Source organism: Gopherus evgoodei, chromosome 4 (genome assembly GCF_007399415.2).
Source record: "Gopherus evgoodei ecotype Sinaloan lineage chromosome 4, rGopEvg1_v1.p, whole genome shotgun sequence".
Taxonomy (NCBI): domain Eukaryota; kingdom Metazoa; phylum Chordata; order Testudines; family Testudinidae; genus Gopherus; species Gopherus evgoodei.
The window spans coordinates 28,692,635-28,717,625 of NC_044325.1; the positions used below are offsets into that span (position 1 = coordinate 28,692,635).

The 24,991-nt window shown below is 38.8% G+C and overlaps 1 protein-coding gene across 1 annotated transcript in view; it reads right to left on the reverse strand.

Annotated features, from left to right (window-relative positions):
- Window positions 1–2,535: 2,535 nt before the first annotated feature.
- The window catches only part of VRK1 (VRK serine/threonine kinase 1), a 47,922-nt gene continuing 25,466 nt past the window's right edge, over window positions 2,536–24,991 (reverse strand). Inside the window, 5 exon segments of the mRNA XM_030558795.1 lie at window positions 2,536–3,973; window positions 14,543–14,621; window positions 14,905–14,943; window positions 14,946–15,009; window positions 23,520–23,698. Coding sequence (XP_030414655.1) covers window positions 3,886–3,973; window positions 14,543–14,621; window positions 14,905–14,943; window positions 14,946–15,009; window positions 23,520–23,698 — 449 coding nt within the window. The 3' untranslated portion in view covers window positions 2,536–3,885.

Below are 24,991 nucleotides of genomic sequence, written 5' to 3' on the forward strand. Positions count from 1 at the left end.
GGCAAAATCTTCTTTAATTTCAACTACTGCTACAATGGATAAAAATCTAGAAACATGCTATATTAAATTGCGAAGGGAGGTAAGGTATCCAGCAAAGGTCTTCAAAATAAAAAAATATATAATAGGGTTTCTCAATTAGAGAAGTGGCACTCTGAGCCTGTGTGCTGGCAAGCCTACAATTTTTTTTAATGTCTGGCAGGATATTTTACAAACTAAACTCAGCAAGCTTACAATTCTACCAGAAGGTGCTTCAGATGGTTCTGCGAATAATTTTGATCAGCTGAAATTGGGGGGGACGGGAAAGAGACCATTTCATTTTTTTGGCTTTTCAAAAAAAACTGTCAAATCTAAGCAGGACGATTAACTTCCCCCTGAATACCCTCTGTGTGTGTGTCAAAAGTAGTTTGTAAAATCAGCCTTTGTTTCCAAAACTAAGTTTGGTCATTCTCTGTGCATTTCCCTCACTAGAAGGAAGTACAAGTTTCTTCAGAAAATTCATTGAAAGCTGGCATTGCTTCTACTGCAAACATGTAAGTGCTAACCACCATATATTGGCTTTTGTTTTAATAGCCTTTTAACCAACTTTGTTAATGGACTGAATGCAATTTAGATATGGAACTTGGCTAAAACGTAGCTTCAATTGGCTATTAAAATTTAAGAGCCAACTAAGATAGCTAATTACAAAAAAAGCTCCAGTGATAATGCTAAGCAGAATTAGTAATAGCAAATGACAGTCTGTCTAGTCTTATTCCCAAAGGGAAAGAAACTCTTAACTGAGAAGTCAACCAGACAATGTGCAGAAAACCTAATTGCATTACTGGTATTATGGCATCCCAAATCTGGCAGCTCACTGGGACAAAACAGTGAGTAAAGTCTGTCAAACTACTCATGAAAGCAACTGACCCTTTTTTACATACCAGCAGATTCCAGGAATTATTTCATTCTGAGATGTCTGACCTTACTAGGAAATATTCCTGTAAAACAACCAGGAAAAGGTAAGACCATCAAGCTAGCACCATCTAAAAAAATCCTGCATCTAACCCAAATTAGATTCTCCGTCCAGATATTTTACATTACAAAAAAAAACCCACAACGATCTGTCTGCTAAATGTTCAGTACTAAAAGAAGAGTTCTCCGCTTCATTATCGATATCCTCATTACACCATCAGTTGAAGTGCAGACTAGTTCTCCTGTGAAGATTTATCATGTATGGTGGCCACTTTGAAACGTAGGTAGTGGAGTCTTTAACATTCCCTACTCAAGTGTCTCCCTGCTGTGCCTGTAAATGTCAGTCCAGTTTTTTCACGGCTGTGCGCACAGATTAGAAACAGCAGGAGAGCCTGGGAGTATGACTACAATGCCAGTAAGGACACTTGTCTTCATGGCACTGCTCAAGTGATTCTTGGAATGTAGGACCCTGCTGTTTTCTAATATTTACACACAACTGGAGTCATCAAGAGCAGTTAAATGCAGTCTAAAGGCAGCTTGATTCCTTTGTGTTACGGGTTTTACATTCAAATGGGATGTCAACAAAAACTATCACCCTGCTCCTTCAACTAAGTGGTATATTTTCCCCACCTTTTTACCATCCAAGTGTAACTATCACACTATTTCATCACAGTCTTCCACTTAGCTTTCCACTGCTGTTACCCACACTTTATGGATCATGTAAATTCACACATAGCACCTAGGGAGATTCTTGACCTCTGATCGTGCTTTTGCAATCTAGTTTTTTTGTGACCAAACAAGACCAGAGAAGGCCTAAGAGGCCATTCATCTGGAGTCTACAGCACCTTTACTTCCTAGAACATTTTGAAATAATGACCTCACCTCAGAGAAGATTCCTTTTTGTTACCAAGAAATTAGCACAAACTAAAATATCTTCATAAAATGTTATTGTGAATGTAAGTTTGGTCTTGGTTATTATCAAATGGAAGCACAGGTCTTGACCACTGGGAAGGTATGGAAGAGAGATCTGGTATGCCAGTAAAATTCACAAGTGTTTAATTCAATTTTTTTTTGAACGTTCAATAATCAATAAAGAACAAATGTATGAATAAAGCTAGCTTTGCACATTCAGATATTATAATTTATATTTGCTTGCCTGTAATATTTCTCTGGAGGGATTTTTGAGTGCTGTGCTTTTGAATTATTACTTTAGCTTTCACTTTAACTTTTGATAGTAAACTTTAATTGGAAAAAAGATTGAAATGTAAAAGCTGCCACAGCCTCTTACCTTCACTTCTGGAAAGATCACTAGACAGACATTGAGGGGTAAAATCTGAGGTAGCCAAAGTATTAGCCCATGGCAGTACTATACTTGCAAATATCTAGCCATATTTCCATAATCCCTATGCACAGCAGATCCTAGGAAAGCCTTATGTTTATTTCCTCCCTCACGCATTGATAATGCCAGAAGTGAGAAGGCAGTAGGTATTCTTCCACTGGTCTATTTAAAAATCTTATTTTAAACATTAATTTCCTTGTTTAAGAAGAAAAATCTGGTGCATCACCTAATCAATGAACACTTTGTACTTTGTGTGTTAACATACCCATTTATTTCAGTGTATGGGATACCTGGATAACTACTTTATACAAGCATTTAAATAAAAAATAAATTGTCGATGTACAGTACAGCATTTCATTTGTTCATAACTACTACTTAAGCAGTTTATCACACCACCATTTCCTTCTTGAGAACTATGTTCAGGCCAAATAGAGAGGACTTTTTTGAATTGCCTAAGTGCAAAAAAGTGTTAATTTTCAGTATGGAGCATACCGATTTATGCCATTTTCCAAAAAAATGCCTGTTGGGGCCAAGAATTACCATGAGGAAGTTCAGCATAAAAGTAGTACTTTTTAAAAAAACTGGAATTTCAAATGAGAATGTCATCTCACCTATAAGCAAAGGTAAAGCATCATTCTGATGAGACAAGTATGAGACCTAAGTTTTTATTGTAAAAAGGTGTCCAAGTAGAGAAAAAATTGAATTTGTACCCTTTCTTGCTTCCCTATGATATAGAAAGAAAGCCTGAGGTATGTTTGGTTACTGGAGGCAGGGGAGGCTACAGAAATTCTGGTCTTTCCTACTCACCCTCCTGGAAGACAATGAATAACTGGAGAACTGATACAAAGACAAATACCGCTCAAATGAAACTTGATTACGTAAAACTCATCTATATTATAAAATTTAGACATGTCAAAAAATGGTTTCAGCAATGCACACTAACTGAACACAGCTTACTTGCAAATGAAACAACTAACATGATTGCTCAAAACTACATTCAGACTTAAATTTTGTTGTGTACGCCAGGCTTGAGAACAGAAGTGATTTTTATTAACTGTTTAAATCTGTTTTGTTTAATGCTTATTTAATTCAAACACTTGAGAAATACCTGAAAGAAGAGATGTCTGCAATGATCAAAAATCCCTTTCCTTCCCCTCAAGTTAACGTTAAGTCCATATTTCATGCCTCCAAAAAGTCTTCATGCAAAAACAAGACCGACCAGATGTGACATTGCTATTTTTAAGGTAACAACAAGGAGAAAAAAATCATTTTAATAGTTTCAGGCTTTCTTGCTATATCATAAAGGAGAAAAAGAGGCACAATTTTTTCTTCTCTTCAGGATCCTTCAAAAGCATAAAAAATATGCAAATACTAAAAACAACCTCACTTCAAAACTTGAAAACTTCTGCATTTTTGGATAGTATTTTTTTACATGGAGTACACAAATACACTTTAATAAAACATTTATTCTTCCAAACAAGGTACAAACTGCAGCATAGCCATTTTTCAAATCCTGTAAAAATAAACATTAAAAAGAGAAGCAAAGATTCCAGCATTACAGTAACCAAACAAAGCAAAGCAAAGCAAAGAAGAGCACATTATTCTAGTTCTTCTACTTCTGGACTCTCTTTCTGGTTCTTCTGCCTTTCGGTGAACTCTTCTTCAGTGTTTTGGTGACTTCTGAATCTGTAGTTTTTAAAAATAGAATAAAATTAAAGTACATTATCGTTACACAGTAAAGACAGCAGGAAAATTTTATGAGAAGATGGTTTATATTATTAGCATTTTAAAAGCATAATACCTCAAATTAGTTTCTATCTATTCTACAACGAAAGAGTTCCCAATCCGAAGCTCCTCTATTTACATCTCCTCTATTTACTGGGAAAGGGGAAAAATGCCTGATGACTGAATTAATGGGATTATAATGAAGATAACAAAGAAAGGAACTTTGTGATTGTAATAACTGGTATGGTATTTTATCTGTGCCAAGGAAAGTATTGTGTAAGATCATAGTCCAGTATATCAGACACAGTTGATAGCGTTCTCAGAAAAGAGTAAGCTGGTTTTCAGAAAGGACGTGGATACGCAGACCAGATCTTCACTGTGCGAAACATAACAGAACAGTGCTTAGAATGGCAACGGCAATGCTACCTAAATTTCATAGACTTTGAGAAGGCTTTTGTTAGCATTCCCAGGACCAACCTATGGTGCGCATTCTGCAGGCATATGAAATTCCTTTCCGTATAATCAACATCATCAAAAGCTTCTATTTCAACTGTACATGCATTGTTAATCACAGTGAGCTCAGTTTTGAAGTCAAAACAGGAGTATGTCAGGGGTGTGTCACGTCTCCAATCATCTTCAACATTGCCACTGTTTGGGTAATGCAGCGTACAAGAGAAGACATAGCAAGAGGCATTAAATGGACACTCTTCTCATCCCTTGAAGACCTGGACTTCACAGATGATGTTACTCTCCTATCACATACCCAACACAATATACAAGAAAAAACAACTCGACTCAACGCATTCAGCCAGAAAATTGGACTGAAAATCAAGTGCAATAAGAGAGATATCATGACCGTTAATATTGCCTCACCATCATCAGTACAGATAGAGGATTATGGTCTCATCAATGTAGAAACATTCACATACTTGGGCAGCACCATCAGCCAGGATGGTGGAACAAGCCAGGACATCCCGACAAAAAAAATCAATAAAGCCAGGAAAACCTTCAGTCTGGAAATCATCAAAATACAGCACCAAACTCAAGATTTATGAGAGCTGTGTACTTTCCACACTACTTTATACTGCAGCATTCTGGGGAATGAGAAAATATAACAGGTCCAAAGTGTCTTTATTCCATACATCCTGCCTCAGAAAAATCCTCTGTATCTTTTGGCCCAGAACAATCTCAAACCAAGATCTGTTGTCAAAGTGTAGCCAAGAGGATCTGAACACCATCATTGCCAGGAGGCATCAGAGATGGATCAGTCATGTGCTTCAGATGGAAACTGATTCCATCACCAAAGTAGCAATAAGATGGACACCTGAAGGCAAGTAAAAACAAGGCTGCTTGAAAACAACATAGCAAAGAGCTGTGGAAGCCGAGCTGAAAAACGTGGGGCACAGCTCGGGAACCATAGAAAGACTTGTCAGAAATAGACAGGAGTGGAGGAGCTTCGTCGCTCCCCTAAATGCCAGAGGCATAATAGGAACATGATGATGATGATAGAGAGTACACTTATAAAGTTTGCAGATGATATCAAGCTGGGAGGGGTTGCAAGTGCTTTGGAGGATAGGATTTAACATTCAAAATGATCTGGACAAACTGGAGAAATGATCTGAAGTAAATAGGATGAAATTCAGTAAGGACAAATGCAAAGTACTCCACTTAGGAAGGAACAATCAGTTGCACACATACAAAACGGGAAATGGCTGCGTAGGAAACAGTACTGCGGAAAGGGATCTGGGGGTCTTAGTGGAGCTAAATATGAGTCAACAGTGTAACGCTGTTGCAAAAAAAGCAAACATCATTCTGGGATGTATTAGCTGGAGTATTGTAAGCAAGACACAAAGTAATTCTTCTGTTCTGTTCTGCACTGATTAGGCCTGAACTGGAGTATTGCGTCCAGTTCTGGATGCCATGTATCAGGAAAGATGTGGACAAATTGGAGAAAGTTCAGAGAAGAGCAACAAAAACGATTAAAGGTCTAGAAAACATGACCTCTGAGGGAAGATTGAAAAAATTGGGTTTGTTTAGTCTGGAAAAGAGAAGACGGGGGGCCATGATAACAGTTTTCAAGCATGTAAAAGGTTGTTAGAAGGAGGTGGGGAAAAAATTGTTTTTCTTAACCTCTGAGGGTAGGACAAAAAGCAATGGGCTTAAATTGCAGCAAGGGCGGTTCAGGTTGGACATTAGGAAAAAACTTCCTAACTGTCAGAGTGGTTAAGCACTGGAATAAATTGTCTAGGGAGGTTGTGGAATCTCCATCATTGGGGATTTTTAAGAGCAGGTTCAACAGACACCTGTCAGGGATGGTCTAGAAGATAATATTTAGTCCTGCCTTGAGTGCAGGGGACTGGACTAGATGACCTCTCGAGGTCCCTTCCAGTTCTATGATTCTAAGCTACTTTTACAATTGTAAAGGAAAACCTGTATTTCAATTATTTTGTTGAAGACATCCCAACAACCAATTCCATATACATCAATAACCATATATATAGTACATATTTTAAAAAAAAATCAAAAAAAATCAACCCTTCCATTAGGCAGTGAATTCAATCAGAAAAATTATTTTATTTAAATATATTGCTTAATAAAATCTTGAAAAGGTTTCATTTCACTGTAAGTAAGTGCTTCAGTGAGTCAGTAGAGTATCCCCCTGCCCGCTTCCATCCCCAGCAGTAAATTTCACTTCCAGATCCTTAAACCCAGGTTTGGACTGCAAGTACTGCAACACCCACTCAGCATTCTGCAATATATCTAACTACGGTTTAACAAAAGAGAGATGATAATTTATAATTATGAAACAATTCAGCTGAACATGAAAAATTTCTATTACACAAAATATTGACCAATGGAAGATTTTCCCCAGAAGTCTTGCACTTTGTTACAGGAGCAGATCATATGCAAAATGCTATCCTTATTAATTTTGAATAGAAGGTAAACACAAAAAGGTTTCTACATTTTATTAGGTCCAACAAGAATTATCCATGTCCTCTGTTCTAAATTAAACTGAATTAAGACATTACTGTCTCAGAAAGCTCTTAGAATAAGAGGACTGATAGAAAACCTATTTTCCCAAACATACAGAGTAAACAGACTCCTATATTTCATATACTGGAAATAAACTATTGTCTATTTTTTTCTATAACCATATATAAAACCAGTTTTCAATACATTTATTTACCACTTTTAAAATGTGTATGGAAGACATTAACCAGGAAAAACTACAAAAAAGAGTTTTATACTGACTCATGTGAGCCAAACACCCTTCTCCCACTTTCAAGGATCTTTAATGTAAGACACCTCTTTTATCTTTATGGTTCTATTTGATTCATGTAAGGATTTTTACTATATTTGACTATTTTTTTCTTCATAGATAGTGCCACTCCCCAACCACCATAACCTACTGTGTCATTCCAATGTATTTTGTACCCTGGTATTACTATGCCCCATTGAGTATCATCATTCCACCAAGTTTCTGTGATACTTATTATATCAATATCCTCATTAATAGAAGACATTTAAGTTTGCCCAACTTATTTAGTCTTCTAGCATTTGTATATAAGCATTTATTAAATTTGTCACCTTTTACTTGTCATTAAATTGAATGGCACTCTTTCATTTGACTATTTCTTCTGTTCCTTCCTGTACTTTATAACCTCTACCCTCTCCTCTTTACTAGGATACAGAGAAACCCATTAATAGAGCCTCCCTTATAATACATGTGGCTCCTCTGCAACTGTCAGCTTCCTCCCACCCTTAGTTAAAAAACTCCTCTACAACCTTTTAAAGTTTACATGCCAGTAATCTGGCTCCGTTTTGGTTTAGGTGGAGCCTATCCTTCATTTTTAGGCTCCTCCTTTCCCAAAAGGTTCCCTAGCTCCTAATAAACCTAAACTCTCATCCCTATATCACTGTATCATCCATGTATTGAGACCCTGCAGTTCTGCCTGTCTAACTGGCCCTGCGCATGGAACTGGAAGCAACCATGCAGGTCCTGGGTTTTAATGTCTTACTTAGCAGCCTAAATTTGGCCTCCAGGACTTCTCTCCTACTTTTCCCTATGTCATTGGTATCTACATGTACCACTTCCACTGGTTCCTCCCCAACACTGCACATAAGCCTGTCTAGATGTCTCAAGAGATATGCAACGTTCACACCTGTCAGGCAATTCACCATGTGCTTCTCCTGGTCATCACAAACTCAATTATCTATATTTCTAATGATCCAATCTCCCATTACTATTATCTGTCTCTTCCTAATAACTGGGATTCCTTCCCCGGAGAGGAGTCCTCAGTGAAAGAGGACATCATGACTTCATCTGGAAGGAGGGTCCCAATTATAGGATCAGAGTAGCAGCCGTGTTAGTCTGTATCCACAAAAAGAACAGGAGTACTTGTGGCACCTTAGGAGACTAACAAATTTATTTGAGCATAAGCTTTCGTGGGCTACAGCCTACTTCATCGGATGCATGCAGTGGAAAATACATATATATACACACACACACACACACACACACACACACACACACACACACACACACACAGAGAACATGACACAATGGGTGTTACCATATACACTCTAATGACAGTGATCAGTTAAGGTGAGCTATTATCAAACAAAAAAAACTTCAAAAACAGACACCACCGAGAGACTGCTGAATTGGAATTAATTTGCAAAATGGACACCATTAAATTAGGCTTGAACTGGGAGTGGATTGATAATTACACAATGTTTATTCCCCCCCACACACACACAGACACTGTTTCTCACAACTTCTTATCAACTGCTGCAAATGGACCATTTTGATTACCACTACAAAATGTTTCTCTCTCTCTCCTGCTGGTAATAGCTCACCTTAACTGATCACTCTCAGAGTGTATGGTATCACTCACTGTTTCACGTTCTCTCTGCGTGCCTGTGTGTGTGTGTGTCTATATATATCTTCCTACTGTATTTTCCACTGTATGCATCCGATGAAGCAGGCGGTAGCCCACAAAAGCTTATGCTCAAATAAATGTGTTAGTCTCCAAGGTGCCACAAGTACTCCTGTTCTAATTATGAGATCGTTTCCCTTTGCTCTAGTTTGATTTCTCCTTCCCCAAGACCTTCACCCTCCTCAACAGCACAGAGGTTAGGGGTATACCACAAAGTCTCATATATGTACCTCTGTCTCCCTTAGCTCTTCCAGTAACTGCACACCACACCATAATAACTCTAGCTCAGGAACCAATCCATGCAACAAACCTCGATGCCAACTCTGCCCACATATCTACACCAGCGACACCATCACAGGACCTAACCAGATCAGCCACACCATCACTGGTTCATTCACCTGCACATCCACCAATGTAATATACGCCATCATATGCCAGCAATGCCCTTCTGCTATGTACATCGGCCAAACTGGACAGTCTCTACGGAAAAGGATAAATGGACACAAATCAGACATTAGGAATGGCAATATACAAAAACCTGTAGGAGAGCACTTCAACCTCCCTGGCCACACTATAGCAGACCTTAAGGTGGCCATCCTGCAGCAAAAAAACTTCAGGACCAGACTTCAAAGAGAAACTGCTGAGCTTCAGTTCATCTGCAAATTTGACACCATCAGCTCAGGATTGAACAAAGACTGTGAATGGCTTGCCAATTACAGAACCAGTTTCTCCTCTCTTGGTTTTCACACCTCAACTGCTAGAATAGGGCCTCATCCTCCCTGATTGAACTGACCTCGTTATCTCTAGCTTGCTTGCTAGCACACATATATATACCTGCCCCTGGATATTTCCATTACATGCATCTGAGGAAGTGGGTATTCACCCACGAAAGCTCATGCTCCAAAACGTCTGTTAGTCTATAAGGTGCCACAGGATTCTTTGCTGCTCTTCCAGTTCTGCCACTCTGGTCTCCAAAGCCTGTACTTGGTCTCTGAGGGCCATAAGCTCCCTGCACCAAATGTACACATATGCCAACTGCCCACAAGAGAAGTAAATCATACATGCTGCATTCAGTGCAATGAACTGGATAGCCCCCACTCTGCTGTTGTACTTCTGCATGCATTCTTTTTACCTCTACAGCTTTTCTATTTTCTTAGGGTTTTTGGGAGGGAGCATTTATTGCCAAAATTCAGAGAATGTTAATCAGGTGTTATCTGGTTCTCCTACTCCCTCTCTAAAACTCCCTTGCAAAACACCTATTAACTGCTCCTGTTCACTAGCTGCTCCAGTTGCTTAGGAGCTGTTTTTTTAAGCCCCTTGTTGTCCGAGTAGCCCTGTCCCGTCCCCTTCCCCCATTAATGATCCTGAAGGGTTTAGGGATCAAAGCTCTTAAAATGCTCTCAGCCTTGCCTAGCAGGCTGTTAGGCTCAGCAAATGGCCTCCCAAACAGACTACACTCTATACTTCAATCAAGCAGCAAGCACACAATAAACTAACACTCACCCCAAGGGTAACATAGTTGCTCCTCCTTCCCTCGGAGAACTCTCTCACAAAACTCCTCCGTTAGCTGCTCCTGTTCACTAGTTCCTCTGGTTGCTTAGGAGCTGGCTTTTTAAACCCTCATTTTCCCTGAGTAGCCCCACCCCTAGTTAACGGTTAACGGCTCCTAACAGGATTAGGGAATCTGTCCTCTGGCAGGTAAGCTGTCTCACTGTCCTGAAACTGACCTTGGCCCCTATGAACGCTGACATCTGAGATGAGATAATTAATGATTTTTCATAATTTATCAGGCGGCCCAGCTGGGGAAACAAGGGGAAGACACAACTGAAGCTTGTCAGAGCTTCCTGATACGACCTGCCTCCATTCATTCAGCCATCTAGGTATGGATTGATGTGAATGCTTTTTTCCCCTCAGACATGCTGCCACCATTGCAAAGCATTTCATGAAGATCCTTCATGCTGTAGAGGCCAAAAGACAGTACCTTGTTCAGGAAGTGATTTGGCTCTGCTGTAACTTTCTGGTACTTCCTATAAGGTGAGTGGATGGCAACATGGAAGTACAGGTCCTGTAAGTCAAAAGCCACAAACCAGTCTTGAGCCTGAAGAGATGGAATGATGGAGGCAAACGTTACCATACTGAATCTGAGGCTGTACACATATTCAGTCTCCTCAGGTCTAGAACAGGATGAAGAATGCTTTCTTCAGAATAAAGAAACATAGGGAGTAGAAGCCTCTTACCCTGTACTCCTAAGAAACTTCTCCCATGCTCACAGATGAAACAAGGCCACTTCTTTTAGTAATAGCTTCTCACAAGATGCATCCTTGAAGAGGGATTGGGAGGATAGTGGGGAGCAAGCAAAGAATGGCTGCAATGTCCCACCCACCCACTTGTTGGCTTTATCTCTGACCACATCCAATGGAAAGGGGCAAAGTAATTTCTGACTGTCATCCCTGGGTTGGATCCTGACACGGCTCGTGATGCTCCCCATCCAACCTGCTGCCTCTGGGATGGAGCCTGGTGTGCAATGGAAAAGGATGACTGCCATCCCATCTCCTGGTATATCAGTGTGTGTAATCTGGTTTGTGACTGTAGGGTACAACAACAGCAGGAGCTGGTATTGAAATGGCTTGGGTACAGATCCCTAGTAACCTCAGCACTGCCCTCAAATCCTTGATGGAATGGAGTGCCTCATTTGTCTTATTGCAGAACAGCTCCATTCCCTTGAAGACTAAGTCCTCAGAGTTGCCTAGACTTCTCAGAATCCCAGACAGGTGTTGCCATGAGACAGATCTTGTTGTGATTGCCATGGATATGCTCTAGCAGCTGTACCAGACAAATCCATTTGCTGTCAATCTGGCTCCCTTCGATAGCATCTCTGAACACTTCTCTACAGTACTGTGGCTTAAATAGAATGGAAAAATATTTTCAATAGGCCCTGGTTGTTTGTGATACAGAACTGGAGCAAGCCAGATGAATACAACTTGTGACAAAAAAAGGTCTAATTTCTCAGGATCCTTATCTTTCAGAATCCCCTTAGTGGACCTGTTTTTTTCCCCTGGACCACAAGTACTGCTAGTGATCCTGGTGCAAGATGCCCATAAAAAAAAAAGTGTTCTAAAGCCCTTAGGTGGTACTTGGTACCTCTCTACTTTGCTGGGTCCAGTACACCCTCATTAATTGGGAGGGAAATTCTTGATAGCACTAAGCAGCTGTGAATGATGAACAACGTGTGTGTGTTCTCTTGGATCAGAGTCTCCACATCCAAGGTTTCAGCTATCCTCAAGAGCAGGTCTTGGAAGGCTCTAGAGTTATCAATGGCTGGTGTAGGGGCTGAAGTCTTATTAGGAGAACTTGAAGACTCCTTCAGTGGGGCATAGGGGAGAAGGACTGAGTTGGAAATGGTGAATAGAAGTACATCCTCCGGGAACAGTGGTCCTGCTAGGGTAAATCCAGGTCCAGGGCCTCTAGTGAGGTGCCTGTCCTGGTACTAAGGAGACAGGAGATGTCAGTACCTCTAAGGCATCTCAGTACCCATACTGGTTCTGGTGTCAAAATCAGCATAAGTACCACTGTCTCTTGCATGTTCTTCAGAGTCAGTACCATGCGCCCAGCCCTCAACATCGAGGAGGACTTGGAAAATGCATCTTTGGAGGAATGTTTTAAGTCCTCTTGGAGGATGAATCCACTACGTACACAGAGCTGCATTTGCACTTGGTGTGAGTCTGTTGCTTGGCACTTTGTAAAGCAGATGACATGGGTCTCCTTGTCCTGGAGTCTGTGCCAAAGCAACCAGTGCAGAGGTCACTGATGCCAGAGCGCAGATGTCAGGGTAGTCAGTGTCTTAAGTCTTGGTGCCAGTGATCTTGGTGCCCTTTTTGATGACTTCTGGCTGGAACAAGTGGTCAGGTGCCTGCTTTCTGCAGCATTTGCTGTGGATAGTCTCCTCTATTCACATTCCATGGATCTCTCCTCTCCAGGATCAGACATGACTTTCATGGATTGCTCAAAGAGGTGTAATTTGAGCCTCGTCTCTCAATTTTCAAGTGCGGGCCAAGAAGGAATGACAGACTGAGCATCTGTTGGGGATGTGCCCCTCCCAAAGCAGAAAAGTCATTGGCTATGCCAGCCAATTAAGGGCACAAGATCATTTCATAGTGGACAGAGCTAAACCCATAGGGGTTAAAAATCCACCACGATGACTGCTAGCATGAAATGCCTCAACCCTCAATGGGGTCACCACCTGGGTTTTATTTAAATTTTTTGGAACATCCAAATCAGTTAGAAACATGGAATTGAAGAGGGTTTTCTTCATAATATAATTTGAAGTGAATTTGAAGCTCAAAGAAGAATACCGGGTGGGACATTTGCCAGGTTCTGTCTTGTTGGCATACATGGTAAGAGGGAACTGAGGGAGTGTCGCAGCCAATCCACTCTTTAAGCCCTCACACGAGAGCATGAAGAGACACAGGACATGTATGGCCCAGACAGTGTTACTCCGAAAAGATTCCAAGCTCACACACATAGGCATGTGTACCTTCAGAGAGGTCCAAACTGATACAAAGAAATGTTTAATACTGAACTCAAATTTTACAAGGCAATGCAATTTTAAGTAAGGATATGCACCAGTCGTAGAAGATATCACAAATATTTTAATTAGGAAGAACCAAAACACAGTTTTCAGATTTGGATCAGGTTTAGGCTGTACCTGGGGTTCAGATTAGTGGCCAAACCACTGCTAGTGTACAGATTTGGTGGTCACAAAAATCATAAAACATTGTGTTATATGGTCTTAATTAAAATCTGTTTAAACCATAGAATAAAATTCAGCATAAAACTGAATCCCTCTGTTGCCTGCACAAAGTGTAATCTAGTTAATTAACCACCTACCAGGACTGAAAAAATTATAAATAAATTGAAGTCAGCAATACAGAAACATTCATATTAAAAATGCACAAATCATTTTTTCATGGTCAGACTTCTCTGTAATGTAAACAGCTGAAACATGAAGGGACAATGTCAAACTTGGGTATGAAACTAGTCTGATAGCTGTAGTTCATATCATACTATCTAGGTATTTATACCAGGCTCAATTAATAAATTACCAATTATTCTACTTCCAAGTGTAGCATCACTTTTTCCCCTGTCCTCCTTCTTTCCCTTCTGCATTTGCCATAAAATCAGTTTTGCTTGTTAAAAACTCAAGTGTCTCTGACTTCCACTGTTTTGTTATTTTTATAGTGCTTAACCCTGGACACTGCTTTGCACTTTTATTTGAAAAATATAATCTGAAACAAAAATTCTTCAGAATCATTTACTATTTTTCTAATTAGTTGATTTTTTTTTTCCTCATCTGTGTGAAGGATAGACAGCAAAGGCTAAAGCCAGAAATAGCATGAATATGCACCACACAAGTTTTTTCAGACAGCTCTACCAATGAATCTTAATCTTGATTTACAGCAACCCTATTGTACTAGACTATGTTTTTTCTAAGAAAAGCAATTATGTCAAAATGTACCAAATTATTTTAATTCTATTTTCATAATTCTCTATCCTTAAAACTACTCCTTTCCTTTACTTTAAATCCACTCACTGTTGTAAGCTGCTGCTGCTGCTGCTAGCCTCTGGCTGTAATATGCTGTGATGAATTGGTCCTGAGGAGTCAGCGTTTCCTGACAGCGAATTGGACAAGATAGGGAAGAGAAAAATGAAAACGAAGGGGCACAATGACCAATGGCAAAAGGGGCAGGGAGCAACTACCAGTGTTATCAACTAATAGTCCCATCAGCTTTATATGACATGCAAACATAATGAACATATTCATATAATTGCTGTACGTAGGACAGATAGCTTAATCTCAATTTTCCTAAAGTTACCTGCCATGAGAGCCAAAAATTTAAAGGTAGGACTAATTCTTATCAGTGGGAGTGAATAGCACAGACTCTCTTGACTTACTACAACGAGCAGGTCTCTTCTTTCGTGGACTTTCCACATCTCCATGTCTGTTCCAGTGCTTTCCTCTGTTGTGGCTGCTGCTGATGCCGCTGCCTTTCTTTTCTTCTGTAAAAAAGAAAAGAAAGTGGTTGAGACAACAGCAGAAATTCCACGTAGACTGACTAAAGAAGAGTGAGGTGGAAGCTATTTACATGTGTTACTCCATGGTTCTAAGTCATTTGTCCCACAATCTCCATAACACCTGATCTGAACATTCACTATACTCTATATGCAGAAGGCAAATGACTCAAAAATAATTAATCTAAAAGTTAGACACAGTACTGATTACAATATACAATTTTAAACAGTTCAGTTTTACCTTTCCACAAAAAGCTATTTGTTTACATTTTAAGAATGTTTTTTATTTAAATTATAACAATCCACATTTCTAAATCAAGGCCTCTCTAGTTTTAGTAATAATTTAAATTTAATATTATCAAAGGATCAATCTATCCTAAAATACAGAAAAATGTTCTTACCCAACATTAAATTAATATTTTTTAGTAATTAATATATACCGTATTAAGTCAAACTTTATCTGAATTCAAAGGCTTAAAGCCTTTTTTTGCACAGCTAAAAAGTATCTACACCCACAGACAGCACATTATTTTTTCCTAAGGGCAACTGTAGGTTGTCTTCCAAAGAGAGCTACAAGGAAATGCTGAACTCTATTCAAGACACGTTATCTTAAAACTTGTGGATATATAGAACTTATCTGTGTATTACAATTAATCCCACTGTTGCAAAGTATTCTTAAAGTGGCTATGGAAACTTTCTTTTAAAAAAAAAAAAATCACATCATTTTGCAAAGGATGTGTTGGCCCACATACGTAACTTTGCTAAACATTGGGAAAGTTTAACTTGCTTTTTTACTAACTGAATAAGAATGTACTGCTTTACTAAAATGTCTTTAAAGGTGTTACAACTTAACATAGTTGATAGGAGAAGGGGAGAGCACATTTCATCTCTCTTTTCCAAAGTGTTGCTTCATGATTACCATCTAAACCCTGCTGGGCTGAACAGATTGGTTAGATAATTACTTACAATAACTGCAGTGGGCAGCTAACCCTCAGCTGGCACAGGGCAGCTCCCCTGTGAGAACTTCCATATGCAAACTGCACTGATGGAGGCATTAGGTACATCTTTCCTGCCGGTGCACAGGCCTGATTAACGCCAGCCAAGACTCCAAGGTTAGCATGTCAGCAGATTTGTGATGCATTAGGCAGGAATAAACACAGACACTTTTGTTCGTTCTGACCAAAATTAAGGAGGAATATTTCAGCACTGTATTGCCTTTATACAGGAGATAATGCATTCCCCCTGATTGTACTGTGAGAGATTTTAAATGCTCATTGTAAAAACAGATATCAATTACGTTCTACACAAAAGCAAAGTACATTTATCTTGTTTCCAAGATTTAATAAAAAAAGATTTCAATCTTGATGCAGGTGAATCACATGGCAACAGAATCAGGCAGTATTCATCTCACAAAGCAACACCTGTGTGCTTGAAACAGAATGTGAGAAGGAAGTATGGATCACTGGAACCATATTTCCACTGTTTTTTCCAACAACTATGGAGTGCTGTCAGTGTGCTACGCACGGAAAAAACATAAGAGATGGCCCTTACTCCAAGGAGTTTAGTTTAACAGTTACAGAGGCTTCCTATGGATTATAATGTTGGCATCTTCTTGTTATGCTACAGCTTGTGCACAGAACAGAGCAATTATGCAGTGATCTGCCTCTGTCTTCCACTCCCAGCTTCTGGTAATCTGAGATTGAGGGTCACCCCGAACATGGGCTTGCAACCCTGACTATTTTGACTAACAGCCATTGATGGATCTATCTTGCATGAATTTATCCAGTTCTCTTTTGAATCATTTATACTTTTGGCTACCACATCCCACAGGTTAGCTGTGCACTGCTTGAAAAATACTTCCTCTTATGTGTATTAAATCTGCTATTAATTTAATCGGTGACCTCTGGTTTTTGTATTGTGCGAAAGGGTAAATAACTTCTCTGTTCACTTTTTCCATACCATGCATGATTTTATACACCTATCATATCCTGCTTTAGCTCTCTTTTCTAAACTGTGAGCACACCATGGATTTATAATGGCATTACAATATTTTCTATCCCTTTCCCAATAGTTCCTAACATACTGTTAGTCTTTTTTGACTGCTACAACGCATTGAGCGGAATTTTTGAGAGAACCATCCAGGGTAATGCCAAGATGGATGGTAACAGCTAATTTAGAACCCATCATTGTGTATGTATAGATGGGATTATTTCCCCCCCCCCCAATGTGCATAACTTTACACTTATCAACACTGAATTTCATCTGCATTTTGTTGCCCAGTCACCCAGTTTTGTGAAATCCTTCTGACTCCTTGCAGTCTGCTTTGGACTTAAATATCTTGTTCGTTTTTGTGTCTTTAGCAAGTTGCTTCTCAAATTCTCTCATTGGCTGCCTTATTATACTTTTACATTTTACTTGCCAGAATTTGTGCACCTTCCTCATTAGGATTTGACTTCAAAATTTTAAAGGATGCCTTTTAGCCTATAATGGCCTCCACTACTCTGCTGTTCAGCAATTGTGGCATTCTTTTGTTGCTCCTACCATTTTTTTAAATTTGGAATATACATTTGGTCTGAGCCTCTATGTTTTTAAGTAGTCTCCATGATGTTTGAAGGCATTTTACTCATGACTCCTATTTTTAATTTCCATTTAAGAAGCGTCCTTCTTGTGTAAGTTCCATTTTTAAAGTTAAATTTCATTATTTGTTTTTGGTACTTTCCTCCCTAGAAGGATGCTAAATTTAATTACCATATATACTCGATCATAAGTTGGTTTGTTCATAAGCCAACCTCCTCCTCCCCCCCTGCAAGATGGATAAGTAAACATGGAAAAATATTATACCCGTTCATAAACTGACCCTATAATTCAGGGGTCAGCAAACTTTGGCTCCCAGGCCATCAGGGTAAGCCGCTGGTGGACCGAGATAGCTTGTTTACCTCGAGCATCCACAGGCATGGAGGTAAACCTAAGTAAACAAAGTGTCCCAGCATGTCAGCTGCTTACCCTGACGCAGTCAACATTTTTATCAATTATTTGTTTATAAGTCACTGTTTTATTAGCTTTAACATACTATTTCACTACAATAAAGTGAAAAATTCTTACACTTCTGCTGTAAGTTGGTTTAGAAATGTTATTGATTAAAATTACTTTGTATGACATAGGGCTGTACAAAATACAAACAAAGAATGATGTTTCAATACCTATGTTTAAATACCTAGGCCTATCTCTCAATCACAGAAATGTAGGGCTGAAAGGGACTTGAGGGGTCATCTAGTCCAGGCTCCTGCACTGAGGCAGGATCAAGTAAACCTGGACCATCCCTGACAGATGTTTGTCCAACCTGTTCTTAAAAACCTCCAATGAAGGGAATTCCTCAGCATCCCTTGGAAGCCTATTCCAGTGTTTAACTATCCTGATAGTTAGGAAGTTTTTCCTGATATCTAACCTAAACCACCCTAGCTGCAGATTAAACCCATTACTTCTGGTCCTATCTTCAGCAGACATGCAGAACAATTGACCACAGGCCTCTTTATACCAGCCCTTATTATATTTGAAGACTGTTACCAGGTCACCACCCGAAGTCTTCTTTTCTCAAGACTAAATATGCCCAGGTTGTGTTTTGTTTTTTTCAAAACCTTTCCTCATAGAAGGATTAGAAAACCTGACCCATCATTCTTGCTGCTCTCCTCTGGACTCTCTCCAATTTATCCACATCTCTCCTAAAGTGTGGCACCCAGAACTAGATGCAGTACTCCTAGCTGAGGTCTCACCAGTATAGAATAAAAACAGGACAGGTCTTACACACAGCCCTCTTGTTAATACTTCCCAGAATATTAGCTTTTTCTGCAACTGCATCACATTGATTCTTATGCAATTTGTGATCCACTATAATCTGCAGATCCTTTTCAGTACTACCACCTAACTAGTTATTCCCTTTCTGTAATTATGCATATGAATTTTCCTTCCTAAGTGTAGTACTTTCAACTTGTATTTACTGAATTTCATCTTGTTTAATTCAGACTAATTCTCCAGTTTGTCAGGCTCATTTTGAATTCTAATCCTGTCCTCCCAAATGCTAGCAACCTCTCCCAGTTTTGGGTCATCCATAAATATTATAAGCACACTCTCCACTCCATTATCCAAGCCTTAATGAAAATATTGACTAGTACCAGTCCAAGGATGGACCTCCGCAGGACCCAACCTGCTACCTCTCTCCAGTTTGACAGCAAACCATTTATAACTATTCTTTGAATACAAAAAGAACAGGAGTACTTGTGGCACCTTAGAGACTAGCAAATTTATTTGAGCATAAGCTTTTGTGGGCTACAGCCCACTTCAGCAGATGCATAGAATGGAACATATAGTAAGTAGATATACACACACACACACATATATATATATATATATATATATATATTATATATACATACATATACACACACACACACACACACACACACACACAGAGAAAATGAAAATGTGGAAGCAGCCATACCAACTCTAAGAGGCTAATTAAGATGAGCTATTAGCGGCAGGAGAAAAAAAAAACTTTTCAAGTGATAATTAAGATGGCCCATTTCAGACAGTTGACAAAAAGGTGAGGATACATAACATGTGGAAACAGATTCAACTTGAGTAATGACCCAGTGACTCCCAGTCTCCATTTAAGCCAAAGCTAATGATATCTAGTTTGCATATTAATTCAAGTTCGGCAGTTTCTTGCTGAAGTCTGTTTTTGAAGCTTTTCTGTTGCAAGATTGCCACCTTTAAGTTGGTTACTGAGTGAGCAGAGAGGCTGAAGTGTTCTTCTACTGGTTTTTGAATGTTATGATTCCTAATATCAGATTTGTGTCCATTTACTCTTTTGTGTAGAAACTGTCCGGTGTGGCCAAAGTACATGGCAGAGGGACATTGCTGGCACATGGTGGCATATATCAAATTGGTAGATGTGCAGGTGAACAAGGCCGTGATGGCGTGGCTGATGTGATTAGTCCTATGATGGTGTCACTTGAATCGATATGTGGACAGAGTTGGCACTGGGCTTTGTTGCAAGGATAGATTCCTGGGTTAGTGTATTTGTTGTGTGGTTGCTGGTTAGTATTTGCTTCAGGTTGGGGGGATGTCTGTAAGCGAGGACTGGTCTGTCTCCCAAGATCTATGAGAGTGAGGGATTATCTTTCAGTAAAGGTTGTAGATCTTTGATGATGTGTTGGAGAGGTTTTAGTTGGCGGCTGAAGGTAACAGCTAGTGGCATTCTGTTATTTTCTTTGTTGGGCCTGTCCTGTAATAGGTGACTTCTGGGTACTCTTCTGGCTCGGTCAATCTGTTTTTTCACTTCAGCAGGTGGGTATTGTAGTTTTAAGAATGCTTGATAGAGATCTTTTAGGTGTTTGTCTGTCTGAGGGACTGGAGCAAATGTGGTATCATAGAGCTTGGCTGTAGACAATGGATCATGTGGTGTGCCCTGGATGGAAGCTGGAGGCATGTAGGTAAGTATAGCGGTCAGTAGGTTTCCGGTATAGGGTGGTGTTTATGTGACCATCGCTTATTAGCACAGTAGTGTCCAGGAAATGGACCACTTGTGTGGATTGGTCTAGGCTGAGGTTGATTGTGGGATGGAAATTGTTGAAATCATGGTGGAATTCCTCAAGGGCTTCTTTTCCATGAGTCCAGATGATAAAGATGTCGTCAATGTAGTGCAAGCAGAGTAGGGGCGTTAGGGGATGAGAGCTAAGGAAGCATTGTTCTAAGTCAGCCATAAAAATGTTGGCATACTCTGGGACCATGCGGGTACCCATAGCAATGCCACTGACTTGAAGGTATATATTGTCCCCAAATGTGAAACAGTTGTGGCCACATTGGCTAATGAGAATGCAACATGGGACTGTGTCAAAAGCCTTATTAAATCAAGATATATGTTTACTGCTCCCCCTACCCAGGCTATAACCCTGTCAAAGAAGGAAATTAGGTTGGTTTGGCATGATTCATTCTCTACAAATCCATGTTGGCTATTACATATAACTCAATTATCTTCTATTAAACAAATCAATCTGTAAGCATCTGATCTGTTCCAGTATCTTACCAGGTACCAAAGTTAGGATGACTGGCCTATAATTCCCTGGGCCTTCTTTGTTCTCCCTTTTAAAGAGAGATATTATGTATGCCCTTCTCCAGTCCCCTGGGATCTTACCTATCTCTCCATGAGTTCTCAAAGATGACTGCTAAAGGTCCAAGATTGTTTCAGTTTGTTCCTTAAGTATCATAGGGTGATTTTCATCAGACCCTGCCAACTTCAATATATCTCATTTATCTAAATACACTTAAACCTGTTTGTTCTCTATTTTGGGTTGATTTTTTCCCCATTGTTGTTAGTACTGTGTTGAGTATCCGGCCACCACTAGCCTCTTTAGAGAAGACAGAAACAAAATAGGCATTAAACATTTCAGTTTTCATGTCATATTCTATGACCCTCTTATTGTCTTTTATGTCACTTGCTAGATGAAACTCATTTTGAGCCTCAGCCTGATTTTATCACTACATGCTTGTGCTATTCTTTTGTATTCCTAAGCAATTTGTTAACGTTTCCACATTTTGTAGGACTCTTCTCTGATTTTCTGGTGATTAAAGATCTCCTAAAGGAGCCATATGGGCCTCTTATTATTCTTATCTTTCTTTTGCTTGGGATAGTTTGCTGTTGCACATTTAATCTCCTTGAGAAACTTTCAGATCTTCTCAACTACTTTATCCCTCAGATTTTCTTCCCATAGGACTGTACATACCTATGTACATAGCTCTGAATTGTTGAAGTCTGCTTTTTTGAAGTCCATTGTCCCTATTCTGCTTCTCACTCCTTTCTTTCCTCAGAGTTTTTACATATATTATTTCATGATCAGTTTCACCCACATTGCCTTCAACCTTCAGTTTTGCAACCAATTCCTCCTTATTAATGAGGATCAAGTCTAAAATGTCTGTCTCCCAGTTACTTGCCTTTGTCTATCAAGTTTTGTCCTATACAGGCAGTAACAGTAATGCTTATTTGATAACCTAGCTCAAAATTTTAGTTATATTAATGCCTCAGTATTATTCTTCATAACATATTCCACGTTTTAACTTTTTCCCAAAAATTAGTGAGCAGTTTTCATGAAATGATGAAATAATTATGAAATAAATTTGCCAGAGGGCTTTCTGCATATATATAGGACTATAGCTTTTACTAAGAACTGGTCCCACTAGCATATGTTTCTTCTGTATAAACATCCACACAGATTCCACACAAGCAGTTGCCTACTGACTATAGGTAAATACTGATTTCCCATTAAGTTAATATGCTAGGATCCTTTTCTGAAACGTGTGAATTATAAAATCTCCTCCATGGTGTAAGTATGATTGTACATTTTACTAACTAGAAGAGCTACTTGTGCAAATGTTCTGCACAACAAGGTTCCATATGTGAGAGAAAATTTACAGTTCGGTCTACTTAAATACAAATACCTCTGGAAGTATTAGATTTTTGTCGGTAAATATCGATTTCATCATACACATACAAACAAAAATATTTCCACTGATAATAATCTAAATGTACAGATAAGCAAATAAAATGTTGTTGAGAACTTAAAGAGTTTGATTTACGGATATTTACTTTATCTTCTGACGTGATGCTGACAATTTATATTTTAATATTATAAAGCTAACTTGCTGAATCTTAATATCTACTATCATCAATTAATTGTCTGACCCCTCCTCAATTTCCCAACTGTGAAAATTTAAATTAATAAAATAAATACTTAAAAACAAGCATTGCTAAATACAGCAAAATTATAGTAAAACAAAAATTTGCCAAGCCTAAATAAAAAGATTAATATACCCTTAATCTAATACTATACTAATTGTAAAAAACACCTTTTTGTTCAGTGCCTAGCACAATGGGACCCTGGTCCATGGCTGGGTCTCCTAGGTGCTACGATAATAAAATAATAATACTGTACACAATATCTGAATTTCAGTAGCAAATTGATGACATAAGGATGTTCATTTAAAAGTAAGTATTCAGGTCTAGTTATGTAAGGTAAGAAACCTGAAATGAAACCAAAAGGTAACTAGACTTCTGATTTTACCTCACACTTTGGCCCATCTGGAATTTTTTAGACTCTTGAAAAAATGTGTAAATTAACTGCAATGTTCATCTGTTCAAATGTCATTACAACTAAATATACATTCTCTTTCCCAAGGTATTATTTACTGCATGTGAAAGTATACCTGCTAACATTGTGCTATATTAAAAACTTTCAGAGTAATTAGTTAAATTAAAATTAGCCCACGTGTCTGCTTATGAAATATGCTGTAAAGCTAACAAACATTTGAGACTAACTTTTCTTTTTCCTTACTTTCCTATCTGGGCTAATTATAACATCCGTTTTCCATATCATTTTATTTAATTCTTTTATTTAGTTTAAAACAAGATCCATTAAAAGCTGATTTTAAAAGTAAAAAGAAACAACCTTTTGTACAGGCTTGGTTCGCAAATCTCCATTCTCTGAAAAACTGAAGTCCAGTATGCCATCATCCTTTTGCCCAATAGCCTTAAGACCTTGCAAAAGTATTTCTCGGAAATGCTGATAAAGAGGTTTCTCTTCGTAGCTCAATAACTTCACCTTTTCCATGTACTTGGCTATTTCATCTGAGGGAATGGTACGTAAAATTAATTTCTATTTCAAGCAGTTAGTAATCAATAGGTTTTACCAAAAAATGTGAGAATTATGTATACACTCTTTTTGGGATTCTTTGATATGGATATTTAAACATAATTATAGCTGTTTAATACAGCATATTTTAGAAATAAGAAAAAAATCATCCCAGGGCTCATTAACAAATTATCACAGCACCACTCTTCTACATTCATTACAATGAAGGAAATATTCAGCCTTTAAAAACTATTTTTGAACATGCTTATCTCCTCTACAGTGAGCCTTTTATTCAACTAGTATGTCTTCCCGCATTTAAGATGATCTACTACACGTGAAATAAGAGCCTTAGCCCAGAACTTTGCCAGGTAAAGTTAAGGAGAAATTATTTTTCATGTATTTTATTTTAATCAAAGGCAGGGACTTCTCATCATTTCACCTTTAAAACTATAGTTGCTCAAATACTAATAAGCATGAAACAATCCTGTATTGACAATTAGGATTGGGTGACCCAAGAGAATTTTTCCATTTCTAACTTCTGCAAAAAAGCATGTATAGTTAATGTCAGGACTTTGAAAATCCGCTAGCCAACTCTCATTTGGAGAGTCATGAGCTTTCTCAGACAAGTGTTTTTTAGAATCTAAATTTATTACAAAAATTAATTTCTAACCCTTACAGTTGTGAAGATGTTTCCAAATAGAAATGAGTGTGAGCCAGTGCAATGCTATCTTCCAGTCTACAGACTAAACTAGTGACTACTACTGTTCACACCTTTCCTATAATGGAAAGAAAACTTACCTGTCTTGTAAATTTAATCACTACTATTCAAAACATTGGTCAGTTTCACTTTACTACTGTTTGGGAAGGCAGAAGCAGAGGCAGGTACTGGCTCTAGTCACTGGGGAGAACTTAAAGGGTATGTCTACACGGCAGCTAGGAGTTATGAGAGTAGACAGACTCGCATTAGCATGCTAAAAATAGCAGTGAACACTACCACCTAGATGCAACCTAGTCAACCACTGTGGCCTGGCCCAAGCCGCTGTGGATACTGCAACATCCACACTACTATTTTTAGCATGCTAGCTCAAGCTAAACTAGCATGAGTCTGTCCATCCACGCTGGGAATCACACCTCCTAGCTGCAAGTGCAGATATAGCCAAAGATGTGTTAGGAGGAACAGAATATTAGAGACACCTCTCCCAGATGGACTACATGCTGACAACAATCTGACACCCACTCAATCTTTCCAAGCAGCTGAATTGTCATCTGTCTGTGTTTGTATTCAACTC